The sequence below is a fragment of the Pan troglodytes genome, chromosome 23 (assembly GCF_028858775.2).
Source record: "Pan troglodytes isolate AG18354 chromosome 23, NHGRI_mPanTro3-v2.0_pri, whole genome shotgun sequence".
NCBI lineage: Eukaryota > Metazoa > Chordata > Mammalia > Primates > Hominidae > Pan > Pan troglodytes.
The window spans coordinates 39,188,381-39,212,047 of NC_086016.1; the positions used below are offsets into that span (position 1 = coordinate 39,188,381).

At 52.0% G+C, this 23,667-nt stretch overlaps 1 protein-coding gene across 3 annotated transcripts; it reads right to left on the reverse strand.

The window, feature by feature from the left end:
* Nucleotides 1–611: 611 nt before the first annotated feature.
* On the reverse strand, nt 612–11,149 carry C1QTNF6 (C1q and TNF related 6). Of its 3 annotated transcripts, XM_009438344.5 has the most exons (4): nt 8,728–8,877; nt 5,781–6,018; nt 2,593–3,176; nt 612–1,309 (listed from the first exon to the last, which is right to left on the reverse strand). In XM_009438344.5, the coding sequence occupies exons 1-3, from the start codon at nt 8,776–8,778 to the stop codon at nt 2,629–2,631; spliced, it is 837 nt and encodes a 278-aa protein (XP_009436619.1). In that variant the 5' UTR covers nt 8,779–8,877; the 3' UTR covers nt 612–1,309; nt 2,593–2,628. The 3 variants fall into 3 exon arrangements, with proteins under 3 accessions (XP_009436619.1, XP_063664502.1, XP_001160222.1); XM_063808432.1 differs by lacking the exon at nt 8,728–8,877 and adding an exon at nt 11,069–11,149 and having other exon boundaries at nt 612–3,176; XM_001160222.8 differs by having other exon boundaries at nt 612–3,176; nt 8,728–8,990.
* Nucleotides 11,150–23,667: the final 12,518 nt, after the last annotated feature.

The window sequence follows — 23,667 nt, forward strand, 5'->3', positions numbered from 1 at the left end:
AGGCAAGAGAATCACTTGAACCCAGGAGGTAGAGGTTGCAGAGAGCCGAGATTGCGCCACTGTACTCCAGCCTGGGCGATAGAGAGAGACTCCGTCTCAAAAAAAAAAAAGAAAGCCAGATCCATCAAGATGCTCCACTGTACAATGTAGTAGTGTGTGTTTTCCCACAGAGAAGATCCAACAGTTCTCTCATCATAATTAAACACAAAACATGCGACAGGGTCCCCGGGGCGGGAGGTGGGGGGGCTTGCGTGTGCCTCACTGGAGCATAAATGGCACAGGTGCTCAGCTCCGTGCCACACAGTTGGCGCTCAATAGATGCTGAGCATGAACGCGGCACTCATCAAGCAACCTGGCAGCTGATCCTTATGTCCACCGCGTGAGGTAGATTACCATCGTCCCCATTTTACAGACAGGAAACCGAGGTGCAGAGATATGGGGACTTGCCCGAGGTCACAACCAAAGAGTGACACGGCTGACTCTATGCTGGTGCCACTAGCTCCAAGGCGCGCCAGCTGCGTGAGTGACCTGGGGGCTCGCTTCTTTGTGGGCAGGGAGCACGCAGAGTGGGCAGAGGGAGCCGAGCAGAAAGAACCAGTCTGAATCGCCAAGAGGAGACAGCATTCTTTAATCATGCTGGACGGCAGGGCGTGGCGGGGTCAGGCAGGGGCAGGATCAGGCAGGGTGGTTTATAGCACAGGTCTTCCTGGCACTTGGTCAGACCCTGTTTCCGTCATCTGGCCATGGAGCCACGGCTCCCTCGGCTGTGAGCACCAGAGATCACCCCCCGGGGCACCTCAGCCCCAGAGTCTGCATGAGCACCAATGGGCGGAGGCCGCCTCCCTCTGGGGAGAAGGGCAGGCCACCTGGGTTTGGAAGGCTAGGGGGACACCAGGCCACCCCACCCTGGAAGAAGAAACGGAAGGCCTGAGGTCCCTCCTTTGCTTTAGCTCCCCAGACCTGCTGAGGGCTCTAAAGCCTGGGGCTTCCGTGGCCCTTCTCCTGCAGGTGTTTGTAAAGGCAGCACCAGGCCGGAGGAGGGCTCTGAGACGAGCAGCTGCCCACCCGGGCCTTAGCACCTTGATAAAGCCTGGAGAGTCGGGGCACTGGGCCGGTGAGAGGGGCATGAGGGGCAGAGAGCACCTGGGGACAGACATCAGTGTCTGAGGGCAGCTGGAGGCCCTGGGGAAACGGAAGTTCAGATGACTTTGGTGGAAGGGACTGAGCAAGGCCCTGGCAGAGCCCTGGGAGGAGGCAGGAAGGGGATCCCAGTGAGGAGGGCAGGTCTTCTCGCAGGATGCCGTATCAGCTGTGGGGAGAGCTATGGGTGTGGGTTCCATTCTTCGGGGGCCCCTTCACCCCCCAAATGCCCCCACACTCCTGGGTCCTCTCCTCACAGAACCCTTGACCTGGCCAAGGCCCCCTGGGGTTCGCTTTAACGATGAGCACTGGGCAGGTGGATGAGGAACGGGAAGGAGATACCTGCCCCTGCCACCGGGACCCCGTCCCACCAGCCTTGGGGAGCAGTGGGTAATGGAGGACCAGCAGCACCTGAACACCCAGAACACAGGCCCCCATGAGCTCTGGGTCTGCTTTAAAACCTATGTACACGTCTCTCCCTGCCTGGGCTGGACTGGCCAGTCACTGAGGGCAGGGGCAGGGCCTGTGTCTGACCCCCTCACCCTTCCCGGGACCCAGCACAGAGTGAGTGCTCAGTGTTTAATGAATGAATAAATGAACGGTGGCTGCAGTGGTGCAGGCCTGAGCAAGAGAAGAGGGGGAAGGGGTAAAGAGAACATAGCACGGGGAGCCCTGGAGGGATGAGAGAATTTAAGAATGTTGGAATTGGCCAGGCACGGTGGCCCACACCTGTAATCTCAGCATTTTGAGAGGCCGAGGCGGGTGGATCACCTGAAGTCAGGAGTTCAAGACCAGCCTGGCCAATATGGTGAAACCCCATCTCTACTAAAAATACAAAAATTAGCCAGGCATGGTAGCAGGCGCCTGTAATCCCAGCCACTAGGGAGGCTGAGGCAGAAGAATCGCTTGAACCCGGGAGGCAGAGGTTGCAGTGAACTGAGATTGCACCACTGCACTCTAGCCTGCGCAACAGAGCAAGACTCTGTCTCAAAAAAAAAAATGTTGGGAGAATTCTAGAATGTGGGGAGGATTCCAGAATGTTCAGAAAGTACTAGAATATTGAGAAAGTCCTAGAACCTGGTTGCTCCAGTGTGGTTCATAGACTGACCCCATCAGCATCACCCAGGAACATGTCAGAAACACAGAATCCTGGACCCACTCAGACCTACTGAGTCAGAACCTGCATTTAACGCGAACCCCGGGTGATTCGCCTGCATTTCCAAGTTTGAGAAGTGCTGGGCTACGAGGCTGGGAAAGTTCTAGAATATTTAGGCTAGAAAGCTTCTTAAAATAGGTCCAAGAGAGAAGAGAGGAGCAGAAATAGGCTGGGAGGGACGATGGCAGCCAAGAAAGAAGCAGGGTCTCCCCAGAATGCCAGGTCCCCGGGGACCTCCCTGGCCTTCCTGCTTCACAGCAGTGCAAACTGAGCCCTGCAGGGGACGGGACCAGCACCTGAGCTCTCCAGCCGGGAGGGTGGCCCAGAGGCCCTCAGTCGTCCTCGGCCTTGATGAGGTGGCCACTGAAGGTGATGTAGGTGTCGAAGTCGTTGCTGTAGATGGCGTTCTCGCGCTGGCGCTTGAAGAGCCGCACCCAGACGCGGTCCCCGTAGGCCAGGTCCAGCATCACACTCTGGCTCTGCATGATGCTGCGCTCGCTGGGCTGCGCGTACAGGATGACGGCCTCTTTCTGGTTATGCATAATGTGCACGTACGTCTCCTTGTAATTCCAGCTGTGCACATTGAGGCTGAAGAAGTAGATGCCACGCAGGGGAGCAGCAAACTGGCCGGTCGCCATGTCAAAGCACCCATCAAGGTTCACAAAGACCCTTTCGAAGAGCAGTGTCTGGAAGTCCTCACCGCTGTGCAGGGCCGTCTTGCGGCCCACTGAGAAGGCGAAGAAGCGCTTCTGGCACGGGGCGCCGGGGCTGCCCATCTCCCCCTTGTCACCCTTGCTGCCCTGAGGGCCAGGCTCCCCTTGGGGACCCTCCCTGCCCATGTACCCTGGCAGGCCCATTGGGCCTGGGTCCCCTTTGTCACCTGTGGGGATAAAAAGGGGACAAGTCAGGGTGGACATCTGAGCCTGCTCCAAGGAGGTGCCCACACTCATCTGTGACGGCTCTGCCCCTGTCCTGGCCCAGAGAAGAAGCCAGCATTTATTTAGCACCTACTGTATGCCAGACATTGCCTCCCCACATGCCTGCCTAAAGAAAACATCATGACCATCTTCACTTCACAGAGAGGGTAAGTGACTCACCCTGGGCCACACAGTGCAGGAGCAGAAGAGGCAGGACTTAAAATATGGTCTGTCCCCAGGGTGACTTGACTTCCCCTCACCCAGCAGGGAGGGTCCGACTGTTGTCTCTGGGAGGCCAGGCCCAGGCCCCCACCCCAGGACCACAGCGCAGTCCAGGCTGGCAGGGATGTGGGGTGTGCTGGAACATACTTTGGGTTTCTGACGCAGGGAAGAAACCAAGAAAAATACACTTGCCCACCTGGAGGAAAAGCCCAGCTTAGGAGCCAGGAAGCCCTTGGTTGGCAGTCCTGCCCTGTGTGACCTCGGGCACTCCACGGCTGGGGTCTCGGTTTTCTGGTCTATATTTTAAAGAGGATTATGTCTACCTCAGGGGTGTTTGTGAGCCCTCAACAAAATGTCCTGTGGGAAAGCACTTTGCAAACTGCAAATAAGAGGCAGAACAGTTCACCCAGCACGGCTGGCCCATCCCGACCTGCTCTGAGGTCTGGCAGCATCTACAATGGCCCCCCAGGCAGGCACAGCCCTGCCCGGCCCTTAGTCCAGGCTGACTTTCAACATAAGAAAAGCAGGTGACCACCCACGCCTGGAGGGACCCGACCTCACATAGCTCCCTGCCACCTGTCACAGTGCCTGGAGTCACACGAGCAACCACATCCTTGCATGGGCTAGAAGGCCCTGTGTTTTCCACAGGGGGGGGAAGGGGACAGAAAGGAGGGCACAGGCCCTTGAGGTGGAAGCCCAGAGAGCTGGGCAGGGCAAGGCCACAGCTCTGCGGGGTTCTGGCTCCACCGCCTCACTGGAGAACCGCGTCCTCACCTGCACAGCTCCAGACCTTGTGCAGAAAGTTTGTTGTGCCTCAGCCCAAGGAAAGGAAGGAGTGGAGGGTGGACAGGATGAAGGGACTATCTTCTTTTTACAAATAAGGCAGCAAGCTCAGGGCGGGGGAGAGACCAGCCTGACTCACTGGGCAAGGGGGCGGAAGAGGTGAGGCTGGGACCCAGGACTCCCAAAGCCAGCCCGAGGTCTCTCACGGCAGCCTACCCACCTCCCAGCAGGCTGCTGAGCTGGGCCCAGGAGCAGTGACCCTGGGTTTGGGGAGGGCAATGAGGAGGGACCATCAGCAGCCAGGCACCTCTCCAACCTCATGCAGAGAGCTAAGTCAGCCCTGGGGAAGCTGGGTGGGGAGGGGGGTGTGAGGAAGAGCAACGTCCTCACCACGAAATCAGAACAAGGGCAGGCCAGGTGCCAGGTGACCACTGGCTGTGCAGTGAGTGTCCCCGGGGAGAGCTCAGGAACAAATCCTGGCTCCATCCCTGACAGCTGTGTGGCCCCAGGAGACTGAGTTTCCCCATCTGCAAAGTGGGAGGAATAAGAAAATATCAACCTCACGGGCTGTTGTGGGCAGAGACGGAAGCTAAGGATGTCAAGGCCTGGTCACAGCCGTCAGCAACCACAGCCTGGAAGGGAAGCGAGTCCTTCCACGTCCTATTGAGAGAGCGAGTAGCCAGCCCGCACCTGGACGGCCCTCACCTGGATGCCTCTCACCTGGACAGGCCCTCACCTGGACAGGCCCTCACCTGGACGGCCCTCACCTGGACAGCCCTCACCTGGACGGCCCTCACCTGGACAGGCCCTCACCTGGACAGCCCTCACCTGGACAGCCCTCACCTGGATGGCTCTCACCTGGACAGCCCTCACCTGGACAGCCCTCACCTGGATGGCTCTCACCTGGACAGGCCCCACAAGGCTGCATGCTCCGACCCTTGGCCCCCGCTGGTTGCTCTCCACATGACATTAGAGGGATCCATTTGAAACCTGGGTGGGATCAAGTCCCCGTCCCACCCAAACCTGCCCCTGTTCCCACTCCACTCAGCGGAGCCCAAGTCCCTACAGTAGCCGGGTGGTGACAGCACCCCATGTGATCTGAGCCTGGTGCATCTCCCGGCCCTGCCCCAGGGCCCCTGCACCAGCTGTGCCCTTTGCCAGGAGGCTCCTCCACCACCTCTTAGAAGACTGTGCTCCATGGGTCCTCCACTGACCACCCCATTCAATATGCAGCCTGCAGCCCAGACCCCCACTCCTGAAGCCCCTTTTCATTTCCCAGAGCACTGATCACCATCGAACATTCCACTCCACTAACTTAGGTGATGTGTGCCTTGCTCACAGCCCATCTCCCCACCGAGAACGGGCGCTCAGGCGGGAGGCATCTTGGTCTGGTTTGTTCACGCTCCGTCATCAGTGTTTGGAACAGACCAGGCTCACATTGGGGCTCAATAACTCAGGATGAAAGAGGAGTCTGGACAGGTTTCCACCCTGCCCTCTACTCCCTCCACCTCAGCTCCCTGGCCCTCCCTGCCCACTGCCAGGCCCCACAGGAGGGCACTCACCCTTCAGGATGGTGATGTTAATGTAGGGTCTGATCTCAGGCAGGGCGTGGGGGCGGCCAGAGGAAGAGGCTGAGGACACATGGGCAGGATCCAGGGGGTCCTCAGAGTCACAGCACCGTTGGCAGCCGCTGGCCACAGCTCTGTCAAAGGTGAGCTCCACCATAGGGATCTCACACATCAGGAGAAAGAGCAGGAGCGCTGCCCAGAGGGGACCCAGGGCGGCTGTCCCCATGGTGACCTGGAACAAGGAAGGAGGGACAGGAACTATACTTCACTCAACATCTACTATGTGCCGATGCCTGGGGTGGGCGGGTTCTGCCTCCCCCAGCCACAGCACTCCTGACCTAATTCCAGAGGGAAGGTTATTGTCCCCATCTATCAGACAAGAAGACTGAGACCTCCACAGAGCAGCAAGTTCCCCAAGATCGGGAGGAGACTGGCAGGGCAGGGCCTGCATGCTGAGTCTCCGGGCACCCAGTCCATGGAGGCTTCTGCTCCACACAGGCCTTGGAAGGATGAAGCCCCTCTGAAAACAGCCACAGCTGAGAGCAGACAGGGATTCCCAGGAAGCTTTGCTGGGGCAGGTGAGAAGATGCCCCAGCTGGCCATGGGTGGCAACCCAGGAGACCGTCAAATGCTTTCCCGCCCGCGCACCTCCCTCTGGCACTTTCTTGCCACTGACTCCACTATCTCCAGCAAACACATGCCCTCCGGGCAGGAGGACTGAGGTTAGTGAACACTGGGGACAAACGTGGAGGGTTCTGGAGGCTTGTTCTCAGGAGAGGGGATGGGTGGCCGAGCCCATGCTTTGGTGTGAGAACACCATAGTTCTGAAAAAAAGAGATAGGAGAGTTCATTGATCCTAGCAGACAGAAAGCAACGTCCATGAGAGCATGTGGGGTGGTGCGCGGTGATGGTGTCATTGCATCGCTTAGCAGTCAGGAGAAGGAATACTGGGTCCTTGACTGCAGCCCATTGCTAGTCTTTAGAGTGCCTTTGTGCAAAGCAAAGAAGGTGCCCCTCTGGACAAATTAGAAATGATAAGAGTCCCCGTTGGAGGGACGTGATGCTGAGGGTGTGCAGCTTGGCAAGGGCTGGCGCTAGTCCACCTCCCTGCTCAGCACCTTTGTGCAGTCAACTATCTACGCAACCCAACCTTATCCAGAAGCCCTGCAGGGAGGGTTCTGTAGAGAGAGTTAGTTCATTGGAAGATGGTTGTGTCAATCATCATAGACCTGCCAATCAGATGCCAAGGTGGTAGATTGGAATTAAGGGGTAGGACTAGGAGGTATGAAAAATTCTAAAGGATCAGAAAAGTGTAAGTGTTGGTGAGGATGTCTCTGGCCTTGGCCAAGAAGGGGTCTAGGGCTCCAGGAGAGAGGCAGGAAGTAGCCTGGACACCAGGCTCTAGAGACAGTCCTGGGTTGGGTGGGCAGGAAGCCGGGCAAAAAGACCTTTGAGGTGGTGCAGCTTCTGGGGGCTGGTGCCGAGTTATCACAGGATCAGAAACTCTGCTTTTGAAACCAGACTGGTTTTTACACTTCTGGCGTTTCTTTGTTTATTTCCTTTTTGTTCTCCTTTAACATTTAGTAGAATTCAAAAATATTTTTTTTGTGGTTAATACATGTAGACAAGGTACAATTATTACTTTTTAAAATGCCACCCTGTCTCAGCTGAGCACTGAGGTGAGGGCAGAGTTTTAAAGGGGCAGGATGGCCAGGTGCAGTGACTTACTCCTGCAATCCCAGCACTTTGGGAGGCCACGGAGAGAGGATCACTCGAGTCCCGGAGTTCGAGACCAGTCTTGGCAACATAGTGAGACCCTGTCTCTATTTTTCAAAAATTAAAACTAAAAATAAATAAAGCGGCAGGAGCCCTGCCCCCCACCCTCAGAGCTGGATAGTAGCAGCAGGAGAAGGGGGCTGGGCAGGAAGTCTCCAGAGCCACCTCCCTCTTCCTGGAGGTGACTCTTCCCAAGCTTCTCTCTGCCCACCCTGGTTGGGTTCCTGGTTCTGCTCAATAAGGAGGTCAAATCCTCAGAGATCAACATCCTCCCTGTCTGAGACTGTCATCCTCAACTTTTACTTATAAGTGACAAATCCCAGTGGTTTTGGAAATCCCAAAATTCCCTTCTTTTTCCCAGCCACAGATATGACCTCATGAGAAAAGCTGAGGTCTTAGAGTCAAATCTGAGACCCAGAATAGTTTGCAAGCTGTGTGACCTAGGGCTAGTGGCTGAACCTCTCTGGGCTTCCTGCTCCTTGATACTTACAAGGAAATGACACCACCCTTTCCCTCCCAGGTAATTTGGAAGGACTTCAATGCAGGGAAAGTGCCTGCCTTATAAAAGACTTAAAAAAAAAAAGTGTGCTTTGACTTCTTCCCTGTGCCTGCATGGGATGGGAAGGAGAACTTCTCCCAGAGGACTGGCATGGTTTGGGAGCATTTCTGTTTCCTATTGGCCCCAGCCGGATGGGAGTCAAAGGCTGTGAGACACAGAACCGTGGCCTGGGAGCAGGAATCAGGAAGCCGTTAACGAGGAATCATAACCACTGCCAGGATCACGAACTAGCTCTGGGGGTGGGTGCCAGGCAGGGACCAAGTGTGGGAACCAAGTCATAGGGAGGACTTTTGGGGTCCTTGCTGCTTCCACTGGGGAGCTGGGACCTCTTTGGGGAGGGAGCGGCAGGGCAACTTTTCTCGGTCCAGGCAGGCCGTGCAGAGCTGAGTTTGTGTGTGCCCGGGTAGGGGCGGGCACAAACCGGGAGCAGTGGAGCGCAGCCCTCAGCCAGAGGCAGGAGGAAATGTGGAGGGGAGAGCCTGGAGAGGCTGTCCCAGTCAGAGGGAGAGAGCAGGGCCCGAGATGCTTCCAGGAAGCAAGGAGGGAGGAGAGGAATTCCAGGCTCTGACCCCAGCCCCCAAGCTTGAGGAGCCTCTGGTCACTCACCCTGTGTCCTGTGGCCTCCCCAGGCGACTCACGGACCCTGAGCCACTGCATGGCCTCTGGCTCCTTGGCCCATGTCTGCAATACTAACTTGTTGCTGGCCCAGACCCCCAGGCCCAGCAGAGGAGGGAGAGAGGAGGGGATGGAGGGAGAGAGGGCGGAGGGAGGGCGGAGGGAGAGGGCAGAGCCGCTTCCCACTTCCCCTCCTCCCTGCTCCCTCCCTTTCAGCCTCTGGGTTCTGCGGAGATAAAGGGAGGCAGGGATTTCCTTTGCTTAACTCTTTGGTGATCCAGTGGGGTCTTGTTTGATTGAAAGGCCTAGAAAGTCAGAGCAGGCAGGAGTCTGAGGCCCCCTGATGATTGGGAAATGGACACAGGAATGGGGCACAGGAGCCCCTAGGTTGCTCAGGAAGGGGGAGGCAGCCCTGAGTCCACCCTGAGCTAAAGCGCTTAACTGCTCTGAGTCACAGAGGCAGGGTGGGTAGCAGAGAAGGTGCAGGTGTTGGCCCTCCAGGCACAGGCTAGAATCCTGGCCCTGCTACCACAGTTGCGTCGCCTCTCAGAGCCTAGGTGTTCCAGAACTGCAGTCCTCAGCCCCCTTTGTGCCAGGCACATGGGAGGGCTTAACCCATGTTTGTTGGGTGAATGACCAGGCTGACCTCCTCAGGTATCATGCAAGTGTTACCAGAGAGGGGTCCTGATCCAGACCCCAAGAGAGGATTCTTGGATCTTGCACCAGAAAGAATTTGGGGTAAGTCCACAGAGCAAAGTGAAAGCAAGTTTATTAGAGAAGCAAAGAAACAAAAGAATGGCTACTCCATAGGCAGAGCACCCCCAAGCACTGCTAGTTGGCTATTTTTATAGTTATTTCTTGATCCTATGCTAAACAGGGGTGGATTATTCATGAGTTTTCCAGGAAAGGGGTGGGAATTTCCTGAAACTGAGGCTTCCTCCCCCTTTTAGACAATATAGGGTAATTTCCAGACATTGCCATGGTATTTGTAGGCTGTCTTGGTGCTGGTAGAAGTGTCTTTTAGCATGCTAACGCATTTTAATTAACATACAATGAGCAATAAGGATGACCGGATGTCACTTTCATTGCAATCTTAGATTTGGCAGGTTTTGGCTGGTTTGTTTACCGCATACCGTTTCTCAGCAGGGTCTTGATGACCTGTATCTTGTGATACCAGTCCTGCCAACTTCCTATCCCTTCCTGTGACTACAAATGCCTGACCTCCTGGGAATGCAGCCTGGCAGGTCTTAGCCTCATTTTACCCAGCCCCTATTCAAGATGGAGTTGCCCTATTTTGAACACCTCTGACATATTTCCCTACTCTCTTTTACGAGGGAACGTTTAATCTTAAGGGTTGTAGAGGGATGAAGATCCATCTTCTGTAACTTCTTCAGGCTGAATAGAGGCGATGATATTCCTGCCTAACTATTAGAGTCTCTTGGGTTTGGTGCAGAGAGGAACTGAGTAAGAAAATGTTGGTGTGTTCAGAGTCATTTGTAACTCTGAGTCCTAACAAAAGGTGATATCTGGAAGATTAATGTGTTCAATTTAAGGAAGCACTGAGTAAGCTTATCTTGCATTCTTACACAAAGAGTATAGCAGCAATATATTCTACAACAGCAAAGTAAAATAAGTAAAATTATCCCAAGTAATCCAAATAAGAAGGCTTTCCATGAACTGGGCAAGAATGCCTGTGACTTATCGGGTAAAATGAGGCTGAGACCTACTGGGCTGCATTCCCAGGAGGTTAGGCATTCTTAGTCACAGGAATTGCTAGATGAGCTGATACGGAGTTGCTAGACGATTCCAATACATGCTCAGAATTAGATACTGATCCAGATTTTTATGTTATCCATCCCTCTTGTTTCTGACGAGAAGCAGTCAAGAGATGACTGTTTGGTTCACAGAAAGAAGCAAGGTCAGTCTAAATTGCAGAAAAAAAAACTCAAAAACAATGGATAAGACTAGAATCTATGACAGGTGTACCATATTTTTTGAAACACTGTTTTTCTCTCTCCAGTCTCCCATTTTTTATTAAAAACAAATCATGGTAGGACCAATTTATTTGCAAAATAAGCTTTAGTCTTATTATACTTGGCTTCATTATTTGCATAAAGTGCAGCAAGTATAATTATTTGCCATATAGGCTCCTTTTAAAATTGGCTTTGTTTCATAAGGTATCTTAGATTAGATGTTTTAAAGCTTTGAGCCCAGCCATGGATTTACCTATGCCTGCAAGAACCTGTATGAGTTACATAAATTCCTCTCCTCTTGAGGTCCCAAGATAACTCGGGGCTCCCAGGCCTGTCAGAAAGTTACATTCTTTACTTACCACAGGTCAGGAACCCTATACAGGGACTTCATACACAAGGTACAAGACCAGTTTTTCCAAGAGGCTTTTATTGGCTCTATTAGTCAACTTTAATTCCTTAAAGAAGTCTGTTTATATTTGAAAGCATGCCACTCCAGTCAAACCCTTGTTAAATAACCAGTTTCTCCAATTGTGTCCTGTTACAAAAAAAAAAAAAAGAAGAAAGAAGGAAAAACAGATTCTTACTGCACTTATGCAAATAACTATATTGCCATAAGTTAAGAACACTCACAAATAGTTTCCAAATTCTGCAGAAATCAGGTAAAGAGAAAAAAATATATTCCAAATTTTGTTTTTGGACAAAACTTTGTTTTATAATCCTTATAGGAGCGTACTTTACTCAATTGTTAAAAGCTGTAAATAGCTCAAGAAGGGGGGGTTTCTTGACTCTGAAAAACAAAACAGAAAGATCAACAACATTTTAAACAAAAAGTCATAAAAGATTATTTCAGTCTTTTATTAGTTCAGTCTATGCAATTAATTCCTGTTTTGCTTGATATATATGTGTTAGTTTTCCAAGAGTCTTGGATGCTGTTTTCTTTTTCTCTGCATTTAAGAGTACTCATCAGAGTCCTATAGCTGATTATAAACCACCTTTTGAAGAGAATAAAAGCAAGACAACAATTGTCTATGGATGACAGAAAGACTTAGAGCAGTCATGGTTAAAGAATTAATATCATTGACTAGGAAATGTGGATACCTCTGTAGCACATAATAAATTAACATCATAACAATTATAATTATTATTGATAATGCCCATTAGTATTGATAATGTTCATATCAGAATTATAGGAGTTTCCCATAATTTTGGAACACATACCAATAACATATTTATATAAACACAGCCCAAAGAAAGCCAAACACAATTTCATATTTGACAATGCTTCCTGTATTATTTTAATGTACCAAATAAGCCAAATATGTCATTTTTGGACTTTAGGGGACCTAATATCTAAAGGACTAATCAGGTTAGAAAAAGGCATAACTTAGAATTTGATTTTGGAAAGTTTCTCAAATATCAAAAATTTAAAACATTTGATACTACAAAATAGCATCCCAGGTCACCATAAGTCATTTATTTGGCCAAAAGGATAACTCAAAGATGTTTTTAAGGGCAAAAACCTTTACTCACTGATAAAGGGAAGACTTAGCTTTCCAAAAAAACTGTCTCTTTTCGTTCCTTTCTTTTTTCTATAGCTTATTCAAAAGGCAAACAAAAATCTTTATTTTTCAATATTACATGAAAAACTTGTTCAAGAGAGAAAGCCAAATTTTACCTTTGCATTTGTGTACTATTAATGTCAAACCCAATTCATAATAAAGCCTTATAGACAACTCTATCCAATTTTAATGTTTGACCATGAGGTAAGAGTCTCATAAACCTTTTATAGCTCTTTACAATTTTCTTGCTAAAGAGTATACCAGTGCTCTAAGAAAACCTTGTTATACTTTTATTCCATATTTAATTTATGGAAAAACTGAATAATATCCCTTTAATTTAAGCCAATAAGTTCACACAGAATTTCTTTTACAACATTAATCTTTCACAAACCTTCCACAACTTGCTCAAACCTTCAGCTTTATCCTACCTAACTTGAAACAATCCTTTAACCCTCTAAAGTAGGGGGAAAGTCCACATTCCCATGCTTTCTTATAATCTTCTTACCAAAAGCATATTCTATTTTCCTTACACACCTTGCATATAAAACTGTTTCTCTAGTAGTCTCAATTACATATAACATATTACAATGTTAACTCTTAGCAACTTTTATTTTTTGGTGAAAAACCTGGTAAGTAAGCAGTTTTACTTATATTCCAGGTGTGGAGCCTAGGACAGCCTTATCTGCAGAAGTGCAGATAAGGTCTGACTGTTTCCAGCATAGCTGGGGGCATGGCTAACTCGACAAGTCCCCAGGCCTTATCTAGAATCTAATGGCCCCAAAGCAGGTAAGCTGGGCAATTTTCAAAAGTCAATGATGCAGTTTATGACCTTGAGGCATTTAGCAAACCTAAAATCTGACCTGCCTAATTTAGACCAAATGTCTAAAGTTTGAAGATATTTTAATGTTACTGATAATCTTTAAAACTGTCTTTATTTCCCAAAGATTATTAAAGTCATGTGAACCAAAAGGCATTAATGTTTCTATTTTTCTGACAAAATATTTAAGTACTTATTATTTTTAAGCCAATTAATCAGAGCTCTTTCATATATCAACATCACACACACAACATATATAAATACACAGACAGAAGATCCAGTAGTTGTAAGATTTTTCATTTGCCAATTTTTAAGTTTCTTAATTGGATTACTGACTTCAGGGTGGAGCCCTTCAAGAAACAGGGCCAGGAAAGCCTGCAGTTTCTAAGGCCTAATAAGCAGGCACAGCTGGAAGGCAAAACAGATCCCCAAAATTAAGGGTTTCATTTTTATATTGGATCCTGGATCCCAAAGAGAGGGCATCAGCCCATCCCCCATGGCAGTCTTATCTTTCAATGGAGGGTGGGGACACTTCCATACTTTCTAGGTGGTCAAGAGCATGCTTTTCTGATCCAAAGGTGCGAAGAGCCAAGTATCCCCACAAAACTGCCATTAGCCATCCCTAAAAGTGTATTCCCCACCTAGTTATTACATAGCAAGGCTAAAAGCTCTCTTAAAATGCAAAGTAATTTCTGATATCCCCAAAAGTCAAAACTGTCAGATAACACAATACAAAACAGAGCAGAGCCTTAGATTTTGAGAGTGGTCTATCTGCTTTCAATTCCTGGGGGTGTCCATGAGGAGAACAGAGGTTTCTCCCAAAACAGGGTCTGTAGCACCTCCTTTTTTCCTGAGAAGTCCCAGGCTATTAAAATTTATCTTAGGTCCTCTCAGGTGGGGCATCAAGAGTGGCAAGAAGACAAAATGGGGAAAAAAATTAAGTCGACTGAAAAGAAAAAATTTTTCAGAAAAATAAGAGCCAAGAAGAGAAAAAAAGCATAAAGGCCTTTTAAATATATGTATAGCTTGGATATCCATTTTTAATTAAGCTGACTTTTAACCAAATCTTGTTACCAGACTCTAGCCGGGACAAACAGCCAATATTTCTGGCTTTTGAACTTCACCAACAGTAACCTCCCAGGTGAAACCTGGTAAGCCTTAACTAAGGTTAGCACTTAACCCAGGTATACAAGGTATTTTCAAAGAGGTGATAAGCAGTTTTTATGAGATCTAGAATCGCCAAGGGTAGTGCAGAGAAAGGAAAATTCAAACGAGAAGTCAGAAGCTGTTTATGGAGAAGAGAATGAATAAATGGCAAAGGTCACATAGATATTAAACCAGAAAGGACTCATTCCCTAAGGTGGGAATTGAACCTGGGTCCCCAGTGTGAAAAGACAAAGCCTTAGCTACTGAGCCACGGCACTAGACAGTTTCTGTCTTCCTTCCTGGAAGGAGCCTAGAGAAGCCAATTTCAAGCGTGCAAAGGCTTTTAACTGCTCAGGACAATTTTTAGGGCTATCACATGAAGCCCCAGCTTCCTGTCGTCTGGATGGTGGAGACTAAGAGAAAGTACTCCCACACGGTCACAAGGTTAAACTTGCAAGGACGTAAAAAAAAGACAAGACAGAAACCTCATCTAGTTTTTGTTTCAGGGACCTGCCGCCAAGTTTGTAACTGACGAGTTTGCTGGGCCAACTTGAATAATGGGCTTATATGGGTCCTAGGCCCACATTCTATCCTACAGTACCTCTTTTTATGACAGATTGACACAGAAAGAAAAGTTCATAGCACTAAGTACACCAGATTCTCTAAAGCTTAAGACTAGCCCCCACGAATTCTTTTTCGTATTAATCAAATTCCTTGCAGGAGAGACAAACAGTGATTTTTATCATTTATTCAACCAGTTTGCACCAAGAGAGGCCAGAAGCCTGACTGGTAAGAAATTCTTACCCTTTGCCAGCATGCCAGGTTTCTGGGTTCCCTTTCTCTCTGTGGCTTTGATGGCTCTGCTTACTGTGCCATTGCTATGGGGGCCAAGACACGTTACAAAAGAAAATCGTCTTTTTCCATTTCATGGAACCACAGGCAAAAGCCTCTTAATTTTGTAAGATGCTGTCCAACAGGCTGCATGGGGAAACCAAATTAACATTTTCCATTCCAGGACACTAGCCACCCCACTCAGTGCCCAACATCAACCTGGCAAGGCTCAAACTTGCTCCCGATGGCCCTTGTCATCTTTGATCCACTCCAAGTGAGGTGGAATGCCCTCCAACCAGGAGTTTCAACATATGGTAGCTGGGCAAGATGGAAGACTGGAGAGTCACCCTGAGTGACAGAAAAGATAGAAAAGAGAAAGGAGAGAGGAAGAAAAGCATTGCCTGCCGGTGGGTGGAGAAGCTGAGGAGCTCAGGGAGGCCAGAGGCCTCCATTCCATTGACACTGGATCAATAGTTCAGGAGGCCGCTTGTCAGTAGCAAAGTATCTTTTCCAGCAATCTCATCATCTCTAAAGTTTCCCCCTTTGGGGAGAAGAAAGCTCCCCATGTCCCATGATCCTGTACGTGCCTAATCCTGTCACTCACAGCTGTCAGCAAACAGTGCAAGGCAGATTAATGAAAAGAGAATAGTGGTTAATATCCCATAGTGCCTAATCCATTTCTCCTTACCAAGGGACATGACCGAGGGGGACCTCTAACTCCCTAAGGACTCCAACCTTCTTCAGCTGGGCCTCTAACCCAATTTCTGATAAGCATCTTTGCCCTTCACTAAGAGGGGCCTTTAACCCCCTATTTCTGAGGAGGGAACCTAACCCAAATCCATACATTACCCAGAATAAAATATCCCTCACTTACCCAAAGTCAGCCAATTGGGGCTGTAGTCTATTTCCTTTGGGTTGAGGGTGTTCTCTGGTATCGTCCCTTCGTGGTTCACCAGAAAAAATGGTACTGGAAAGGGGTCCCAATCCAGACCCAAAGAGAGGGTTGCTGGACTCGCACAAGAAAGAATTTGAGGTGAGTCCACAGAGTGAAGTCAAAGCAAGTTTATGGAGAAGTAAAGAAACAAAAGAATGGCTACTCCATAGACAGACCACCCCTGAGGGCTGCTGGTTGGCTGTTTTTATGGTTATTTCTTGATTATATGCTAAACAAAGGGTGGATTATTAATCAGTTTTCCAAGAAAGGGGAGGAGATTTCCCCAGAACTGAGAGTTCCTCCCGCTTTTAGACCGTATAAGGTAATTTCTGGACATTGCCATGGCATTTGTAAATTGTCATGGTGCTGGTGGGAGTGTCTTTTAGCATGCTAATGCATTATAATTAGTGTATAATGAGCAGTGAGGATGACCAGAGGTCACTTTCATCACCATCTTGGATTTGGTGTGTTTTGGCCGGCTTGTTTAGCGCATCCTGTTTATCAGCAGGGTATTTATGACCTGTATCTTATGATACCAGTCGTGCCGACTCCCATCTCATCCTGTGACTAAAAATGCCTAACCTCCTGGGAATGCAGCCCAGCAGGTCTCAGCCCTATTTTACCCAGCCCCTACTCAAGATGGAGTGGCTCTGGTTCTAACACCTCTGACACAGGGCCAGGGCGGCAGCCAAGTCGCTCCTCTATGCTCCAGCCCCAGCTACACCAAAGTCTTCTTCCTCTGACTGGAATTCTGCCATTGTTACTGACTCACCCTGGTCTTCTAGAACTATTCCCCTGTGGAAATGACCCCCAACAAGTTCACAGGAGGGCAGCCTGTTTGCCTCTGGGTCTGGCAGGGTCCTGCCTCAGTTTCCTTCTTGTTAGGCAGGGGGAAGTTTGGCAAAGACTCTCTGCCCTGGCTTCCTGGGGCCCGAGACTCCTGTATAAAGACCGTATCAAATGTCCCTTATCCTCCACCAAAGGATTTGGTGGGTTTTGGCTGGCTTGTTTACAGCATCCTCCTATTCTACATTTGTTGAGGACTTACTGCCTGGGCCAGGTCTCATCTCTCTAGGGGCTTTTGGTCCCCAAAGGGTGTTTATATCCATTACTTCAACTAGTCCTAGGGAGCTGGGGTCAGGCAGCTGAAGTGACTTGCCCAAGGTCACATAACTGGTAGAGAGGAGCAAAGCCCCCTACAGAAGGGAAGACTCTCCAACCCGATGGAATTCCCTCGGGGCTTGGACATGGGCGGGGAACAATGCCTGCAGGTCAGGGCCGTCCTGGGAGGAGGGAGGTGCAGGAGTGCGGGGACCCCGGCGGGGAGTGGGGATATATTTAAATCTGGGGCTTCAGGTGCTAAATCCCACTCCCCCACTCACAGCTGGGCCAAGTGTGGAGGATGGGACGGCCCCTGGGCTCTGCGTCCTCAACCAGGGCTCATCCTTGGGCCTCCAATTTCCAATTTATTTGGGGGGATAATCAAACAGAAGAATATGAAGCCTGGAAAGATCCTCAGAAATGATCTCATCTGATTCTTTCATCTGACCAGCAGGGACACTGTGGCCCAGGGAGGATTTATCTTTGGCCCAAAGGTCACATAGCAGACTGCAGTCCAAGCTGGGATGACAGCCAGACTCTCCCAACCTCCAGCCTTGTGCTGTCACCCCTCCCAAGCCGACTTGGAATCCCCCAGGTCATCCATTCAGGGGTGCAAGGGAGCCCAAAGGAAAGCAGACTAAAGGACTTTGGCCGCTGGGAACACCCAAAGGCCTGCACTGGCCCTGCTCTCTACGTGGCCCTGCCCCAGGCAGCATTCCCAGGGCGCAGAGCCAGGGCTGCAGAGGGAGGGAGCCAAGGGGAGCCTCCCTCCCTGCAGCTTCTAAGGGAAAAGGGTTGAGTCGGCAGCACTGGAGAGGGAGACAGCTCCTGCCTGGCTCCAAGCCTTCGGGCTTAGAAAACCTGACCTTCTGAGGAAACAGGGATAGAGAGAATGATCAATGGGACTTGGGGAGAAACAGGCTGGGGACACAGCAATGGTTTTGTCAAGGGCCAACTGTGTGCCTGGCAGTGTTCCATACCGCCCTCAACTGCTCCTCTGCAGAGAAGAGCTGTTCAACCCACCTCACAGGTGAGGAGGCTGAGGTCTGAAAAGCCAGGCAACTCACCAGCTTCTGGTGCCAGCTCATTTGGCTCCCGGCCATGCAATGCCCCGGAGAAGAGCCTCCTGTCCCTCTAGGTGCAGGGCAGCTGGCAGGAGTCAGAGCAGACAAGAGAGAACTCTGGAATATTACACTTCAGTATTTTCCCTCCCATTAGCTTTGACCGTGCCTGAAAATTCCTCCATTTGTGCGTCATCCGTTGGTGTCCCAGCCTTTCTGACGATCTCCTCAGCTGGTCAGGTGGCCTGAAAACAGAGCTCCAGCCCTGGGGCAGACAAACCTGGGTGATGACTCAGCTCCCCCTCCTAGCTGTGTGACCTCGGGCAAGTTTACCTCTCTGAGCCTTGGTGTCCCTGGGCCAGATAAACATGAGGAGGCCAGGACCATGGGAGCCGACTGGTGGAATGCCCGATGGGGGCACTCCCCACTGGCCACCCATCAGTAAAGCTGTGTGCCCTTTCCCAGGCACCCTGGGACCCTGGACAACAGCGTGACCAGGAGGAGCGCAGGCCCAGGGTGGCTCTCATCGCCCTGCTATCACTCCCAGCAGTAAAGGAGTGACCCCAATGCAGAAACCCAGGGTACGGGCCCTGCTTCCCCAGCCACTCCCCACCCTTTCCCCTGCCTCCAGAAGCTGGCTTTTCTCCCCAGCCATTCTGTGGGCCTTCCATGTCTTGACTCCTCTAATCCTTCCAACAATGCTCTGAGGTAGGCACACGTGTTACCTCCTCTGTCCATTTTACAGACGAGATAGATGAGGCACATACTGACCAAGAGCCAAGCCCCTGGCCACCATCCTGCACTCGCCCACGTTCCAGCCCAGGGTCAGGAGAGGGTGTGAAAATAGGCACATTCAGTCAGCGCTTACAAAGCACGGCGCGCTTCATGTATTTAAAAAATAAAATGTGTGCCTGTCAAAAAGGGAGACAGGAAAGTAAACATAATGATTCCTGGCGTCCGCTATGAAGGTTGTGAGTGGCAAGTCACAGATCTAATTGTTCAAGCGCAGAGATCAATTTCAACAAAGGAAGACGCGAGCGCCTCCTGCTGGGCAGAGCCCCCGCGCCCGGGAACCCGGGACGCTCCCCGCCCCCCGGTCCCCGGGACGCTCCCCGCCCCCCGGTCCCCGGCCCCCTCCCCGCCCCTCGGTCCCCGGCCCCCGCCCGTCCCACCAGCCCGTCCCCTCAGGGAACTTTGGGGCAGGCCAGGGCGCCCATGCACTCGCTTCTTCCTCCAAACCCCCGCAGTCCCCGCAGCAACCCCCACCCCCCACACACAAACCGGCTTCCTCCCACGAGGAGAGCCCCGGGCCTGGTTCTACCGAATCCCCCACGTTGACCCGCCCAGGGGCCGGGGAAAGTTTCGCTCTCCGGACCCAGGTTCCCCGTCCTGGGCTTTCAGGACGTCGGATCCCAAAGGTGTTCAGCAGAGTTGGGCGGGCTGTCATGTTTTACAAAAGGGGAAACTGAGTCTGGAGAGCGCCAGCGCCGCGCCAGGCCCTGTGCCCCGGCGGGAAACCTGCTGATTGTTGGAGGGGAAACCGAGACTCAGGGACACTGAGGGGCAGCAACTTCCTCCCCCCACACGACAGAACAGCGGCAGAGCCTGCCTGCTGGGGCGTGCAGCTGGCGCCAACCTCTCCCTTTCTCCCTGCAAAACGAAGGCGAAAGACGCTCCCACGCCAGGCTCGGGGAGCCCCTCCCTCTCCACCCGCTTCGCCCTCAAACCCTGGTTCGTGTCTCCCTCTGCATAGCCCAGGGCCCAGGCAAGCGGAACCCCTACATCCACGACAGCGCCACGGGCCCGAGGGCCGAGGACCTGCCTCTTTGGCCTACCCAGGCCTCGCGCCCGGAGGGCGGAGCCGCAGCCGCGCCGGGAAACTGCCTTTGCACTTCCGGCGTGGGGCGAAGCCGAGCAGATCGGAACAAGGCCGAGTCTGACCGAGTGCTGCCGAATACAGCCGAGTAGAGCCGAGCCTGGCCGAGTGGAGCCAAGTGTCGCCGAATAGAGACGAGTCCAGCCGAGCGGAGCTGCGGGTCGGATACCACGCGGCTACTGGGCGAGGCCTGAGGACCCGCGGCGCCCCCTGCCGGGCCTGGGGAGCACAGAGCCACGCTCCGGCCGTCCCCGCAGCCTTGCGACAGGCTTTTGAGATGGGCGTGGGAGCCCATTTTTTCGGATGAGGAAACTGAGTCTACGAGAGGTTCTGAGGCTGGCTCAAAGGCACTCAGCGCTAAGAGGCAGTGGCACTGGGGTTCAAACCCGATTGCGTGGCCAGGAGCTCACCTTTCACTGCCGACCACGTAATGGGCATCGTGCGTTTGTTCCGTTCTCCCTCTGGCAGCTGCCGTTTGATAAGCCCCAACAGGGAGAGCCCCTCCCCTCTGAAGAGCAGGCGCAGGGTCCTGGCTGGAGCTCAGAGGCAACCCCTGATCTTACAGAGGGAGACACCAGGCAGGCTCTGGGGCCTGTTGAGCCAGCAGTTCCCCTGAGCAAATATTGACACATTTGCTGGCCTGGCCTCCACCCGGACAGGAGGGTGGAGAGGCCACATCCCAGCTCTTCCCCTGCTAGGATCCGATACACCCCACCCCACCGTAGGCCTCAGTTTCTCCACCTGTAAGATGGTGACAGAGGATGTGGGTTCCAGGAGAGTGTGAGCCAGAACCTGAGGTGTCTGGGACCCCAGGGGACCCTGACTGTGGCCCAGGCACCTATTTTTTTTTTTTTTTTAAGATGGAGTCTCGCTCTGTCGCCCAGACTAGAGTGCAGTGGTATGTTCTCCGATGACTGCAACCTCCGCCTCCTGAGTTCAAGCGATTCTCCTGCCTCAGCCTCCCTAGCAGCTGGGATTAGAGGCGCATGCCACTATGCCTGACTAATTTTTGTACTTTTAGTAAAGATGGGGTTTCACCATGTTGACCAGGGTGGCCTCAAACTCCTGACCTCAGGTGATCCACCTGCCTCGGCCTCCCAAAGTGCTGCGATTACAGGCATGAGCCACCGTGCCTGGCCTCCCCGCTTCTTAGGGACACCAGCCGTATTGGATTAGGGGCCATCCCTGCTCTAGTATGACCTCTTCACTACCTACAACTGTGATGACCCCATTTCCAAATATCAGGTCACATTCTGAGGCTCTGGAGGTTAGGACTTCAACATAGAAATTTAGAGGGGGGCAGAATTCAGCCTTAACAGGAATGGATGCCCTAGGAAGCCCTGTGTGACACATTCTCTGTCCCTAAAAAGGGGCCTCTTTGCTACCTTTCTTCCTTTCACTCACTGCCTTCCTCCAGCTCAGGGCCTTAGCACGTGCAGATACCTCTGCCTGGCACACTTAGGCTGAAACTTCCACTCTAGATGCAGCTCCCACCAGCCCCCAACCCTCCTAGTGCTCTCCCAGAGCACACTGCACTTCTCCCTCCCCACTGAGCCCCCAAAATAGGGCTACGCTTCCTTGTGTGGTTGCCTGTGAGTGCTGAGAGTGCGGGACCCCTGTCCATTTGCCTGCACTGGCCCCCAGCCGCATGTCAGGACCTTGCATACAGCTGGTGCTCAGAAAAGCCTTTGTTAGCTAAGTGAACCACATCCGGAGGTGAAATAAATGGCCCAAGGCCACACAGTAGGTTTGCTGCGGGAGACATAGGGCCCAGGCCTGCTGACTTTGGCCCCATGACTTTCGGGGAGACATTTCTCCCTCAGCCTTCCAGCGGACTTGCTGAGATGCTCACCAGGGCCTGCCAGAGACAGGGAGTATCCTGAGGCCTTGGAGGGATGGTGGCCTTGCGCACCTCCAGGGGGTGCCCCTCACACTACAGCCTGGCCTTCTCGCCGTGTTTTTTTTGTTTGTTTTGGGTGGGTTTTTTTGGTTTGGGGTTTTGTTTTTGAGATAGGGTCTCCCTCTGTCATCCAGGCTGGAGTGCAGTGGCACAATCTCGGCTCACTGCAACCTCTGCCTCCCGGGCTCAAGCGATCCTCCCACCTCAGCCTCCCAAGTAGCTGGAATCACAGACATGCACCACCATGCCTGGTTAATTTTTGTATTTTTGGTAGAGACGGGGTTCCACCATGTTGCCCAGGCTGATCTCGAACTCCTGAGCTCAAGCAATCTGCCCACCTCGGCCCCACAAAGTGCTGGGATTACAGGCTTGAGCCCGACCGCTCGCTGTGTTTTCTTCTGTGTCGAGTCCTGTGGAGTCCAGCTGTCAACTCCCATGGGTCAGTGGCCTCACCTGCCCCATCCCTTCTAGGTAAAGAGGATCCCAAAGATCTGGGGGCCGTGGTCTTTCCTGCCCCAGGCCCTGTGTGTTCCCAGCTTCCCTCTGATAATGCTGATGCTGATGCAGGAAGTCCTGGTCCAGAGCCTGGTGGCCAAGGGCTGTTGCCTGGCAACTGCCTCTGAGAGACAAGTTCAAGGTAAAGCCTCTGGTCTGAGCAACTTCAATGGCTGGAGGAGGAGGAGAGGAGTGGGCAAGGTGCGTTATCATCACTTCTCCCTCCCTGCTCCTGCTCACAACTGCAGAGCCTCCCCTCACCCTGCAGCCCCAATGGCTCCCCTAACCCACAGATTCTAGCCCCAACCCCATACAAGCTCCTTCAGTACCCGCCCCCCCCTTTTCACTCATTTATTCAGAGGCACCGTGTTGTAGCTTCACAGGAGGTTACAGGAACAGCGTGTACAGTACCCCCTGCAGTTGTGACATGCAGTGGCCCCCTTTGTTCATTCATTCCAGATACTCCTAAGAAAGGCCACAGCAGCACTGCCAGGCCCTGGGAACACAAGGCTGCCAGACACACATGTGTGGGGGACAAGCACACGCACACACAGGCTGCACGTGAGCATGCACAGGCGGGGACACCCAGTGTGGTGGGGAAGCAAGGGCTGCCAGGGCCAGATGAGGGACCCTGCCCAGGCAGCCACTCCCACCCAACGCTGGGGCCCCAGCAGTTCCTCCACTCCCACCACTTGCACACCGGCCGCATGTCACACCTCAGTGCACATTCACTCACGGACGCAGCTAAGATGTCCCGACCACCTACTATGCACCCTGCACTGGGCTCACACAAACCTGGACACACAATATCACACCCAGCAACGGCAGCCACACACAGCAAACCCCACACACACCCAGACCCGCATGTTGTTGGTTGTTGGTGCCTGGCCCACCTCCCCTAGCCATTAGTAGGCTGTCCTTGACCCACCCCTGCCCCACAGGCCAGGCCAGAGTGTCCATCACAGTGCCCTACCTTCTCTCTGGCTGGAAATGTAGGCACATGACCCGCACCTGGCCAACCATGGCACCCTATCACCACGTCTTTGGTGATTGGCCCAAGGGACCATCATGTGACCTAGTTGGAGCCAATCCACTTTCTTCCCTGAAATCTGCTATTTGGATAATAGGGAGAAAGGACATCTACTGCTTTTGGATCAAGGTCTATAAGGATGTGGGCTCAGCCCCATCAAGGGTATCTTCCATGTTCCCTGAAGGACCTGGACTCTGGGAGGTCACAC

What these genes read in the sequence shown, in the direction of transcription:
- C1QTNF6 (XM_001160222.8), bottom strand. Translation starts at nt 8,778, where the DNA reads ATGCAGTGGCTCAGGGTCCGTGAGTCGCCTGGGGAGGCCACAGGACAC. An exon ending in GGGAGGCCACAGGACACAGG is followed by an intron (nt 6,019 to 8,727) that starts GTGAGTGACCAG and finishes TCCTTGTTCCAG; the next exon opens with GTCACCATGGGGACAGCCGC. An exon ending in TAACATCACCATCCTGAAGG is followed by an intron (nt 3,177 to 5,780) that starts GTGAGTGCCCTC and finishes TTATCCCCACAG; the next exon opens with GTGACAAAGGGGACCCAGGC.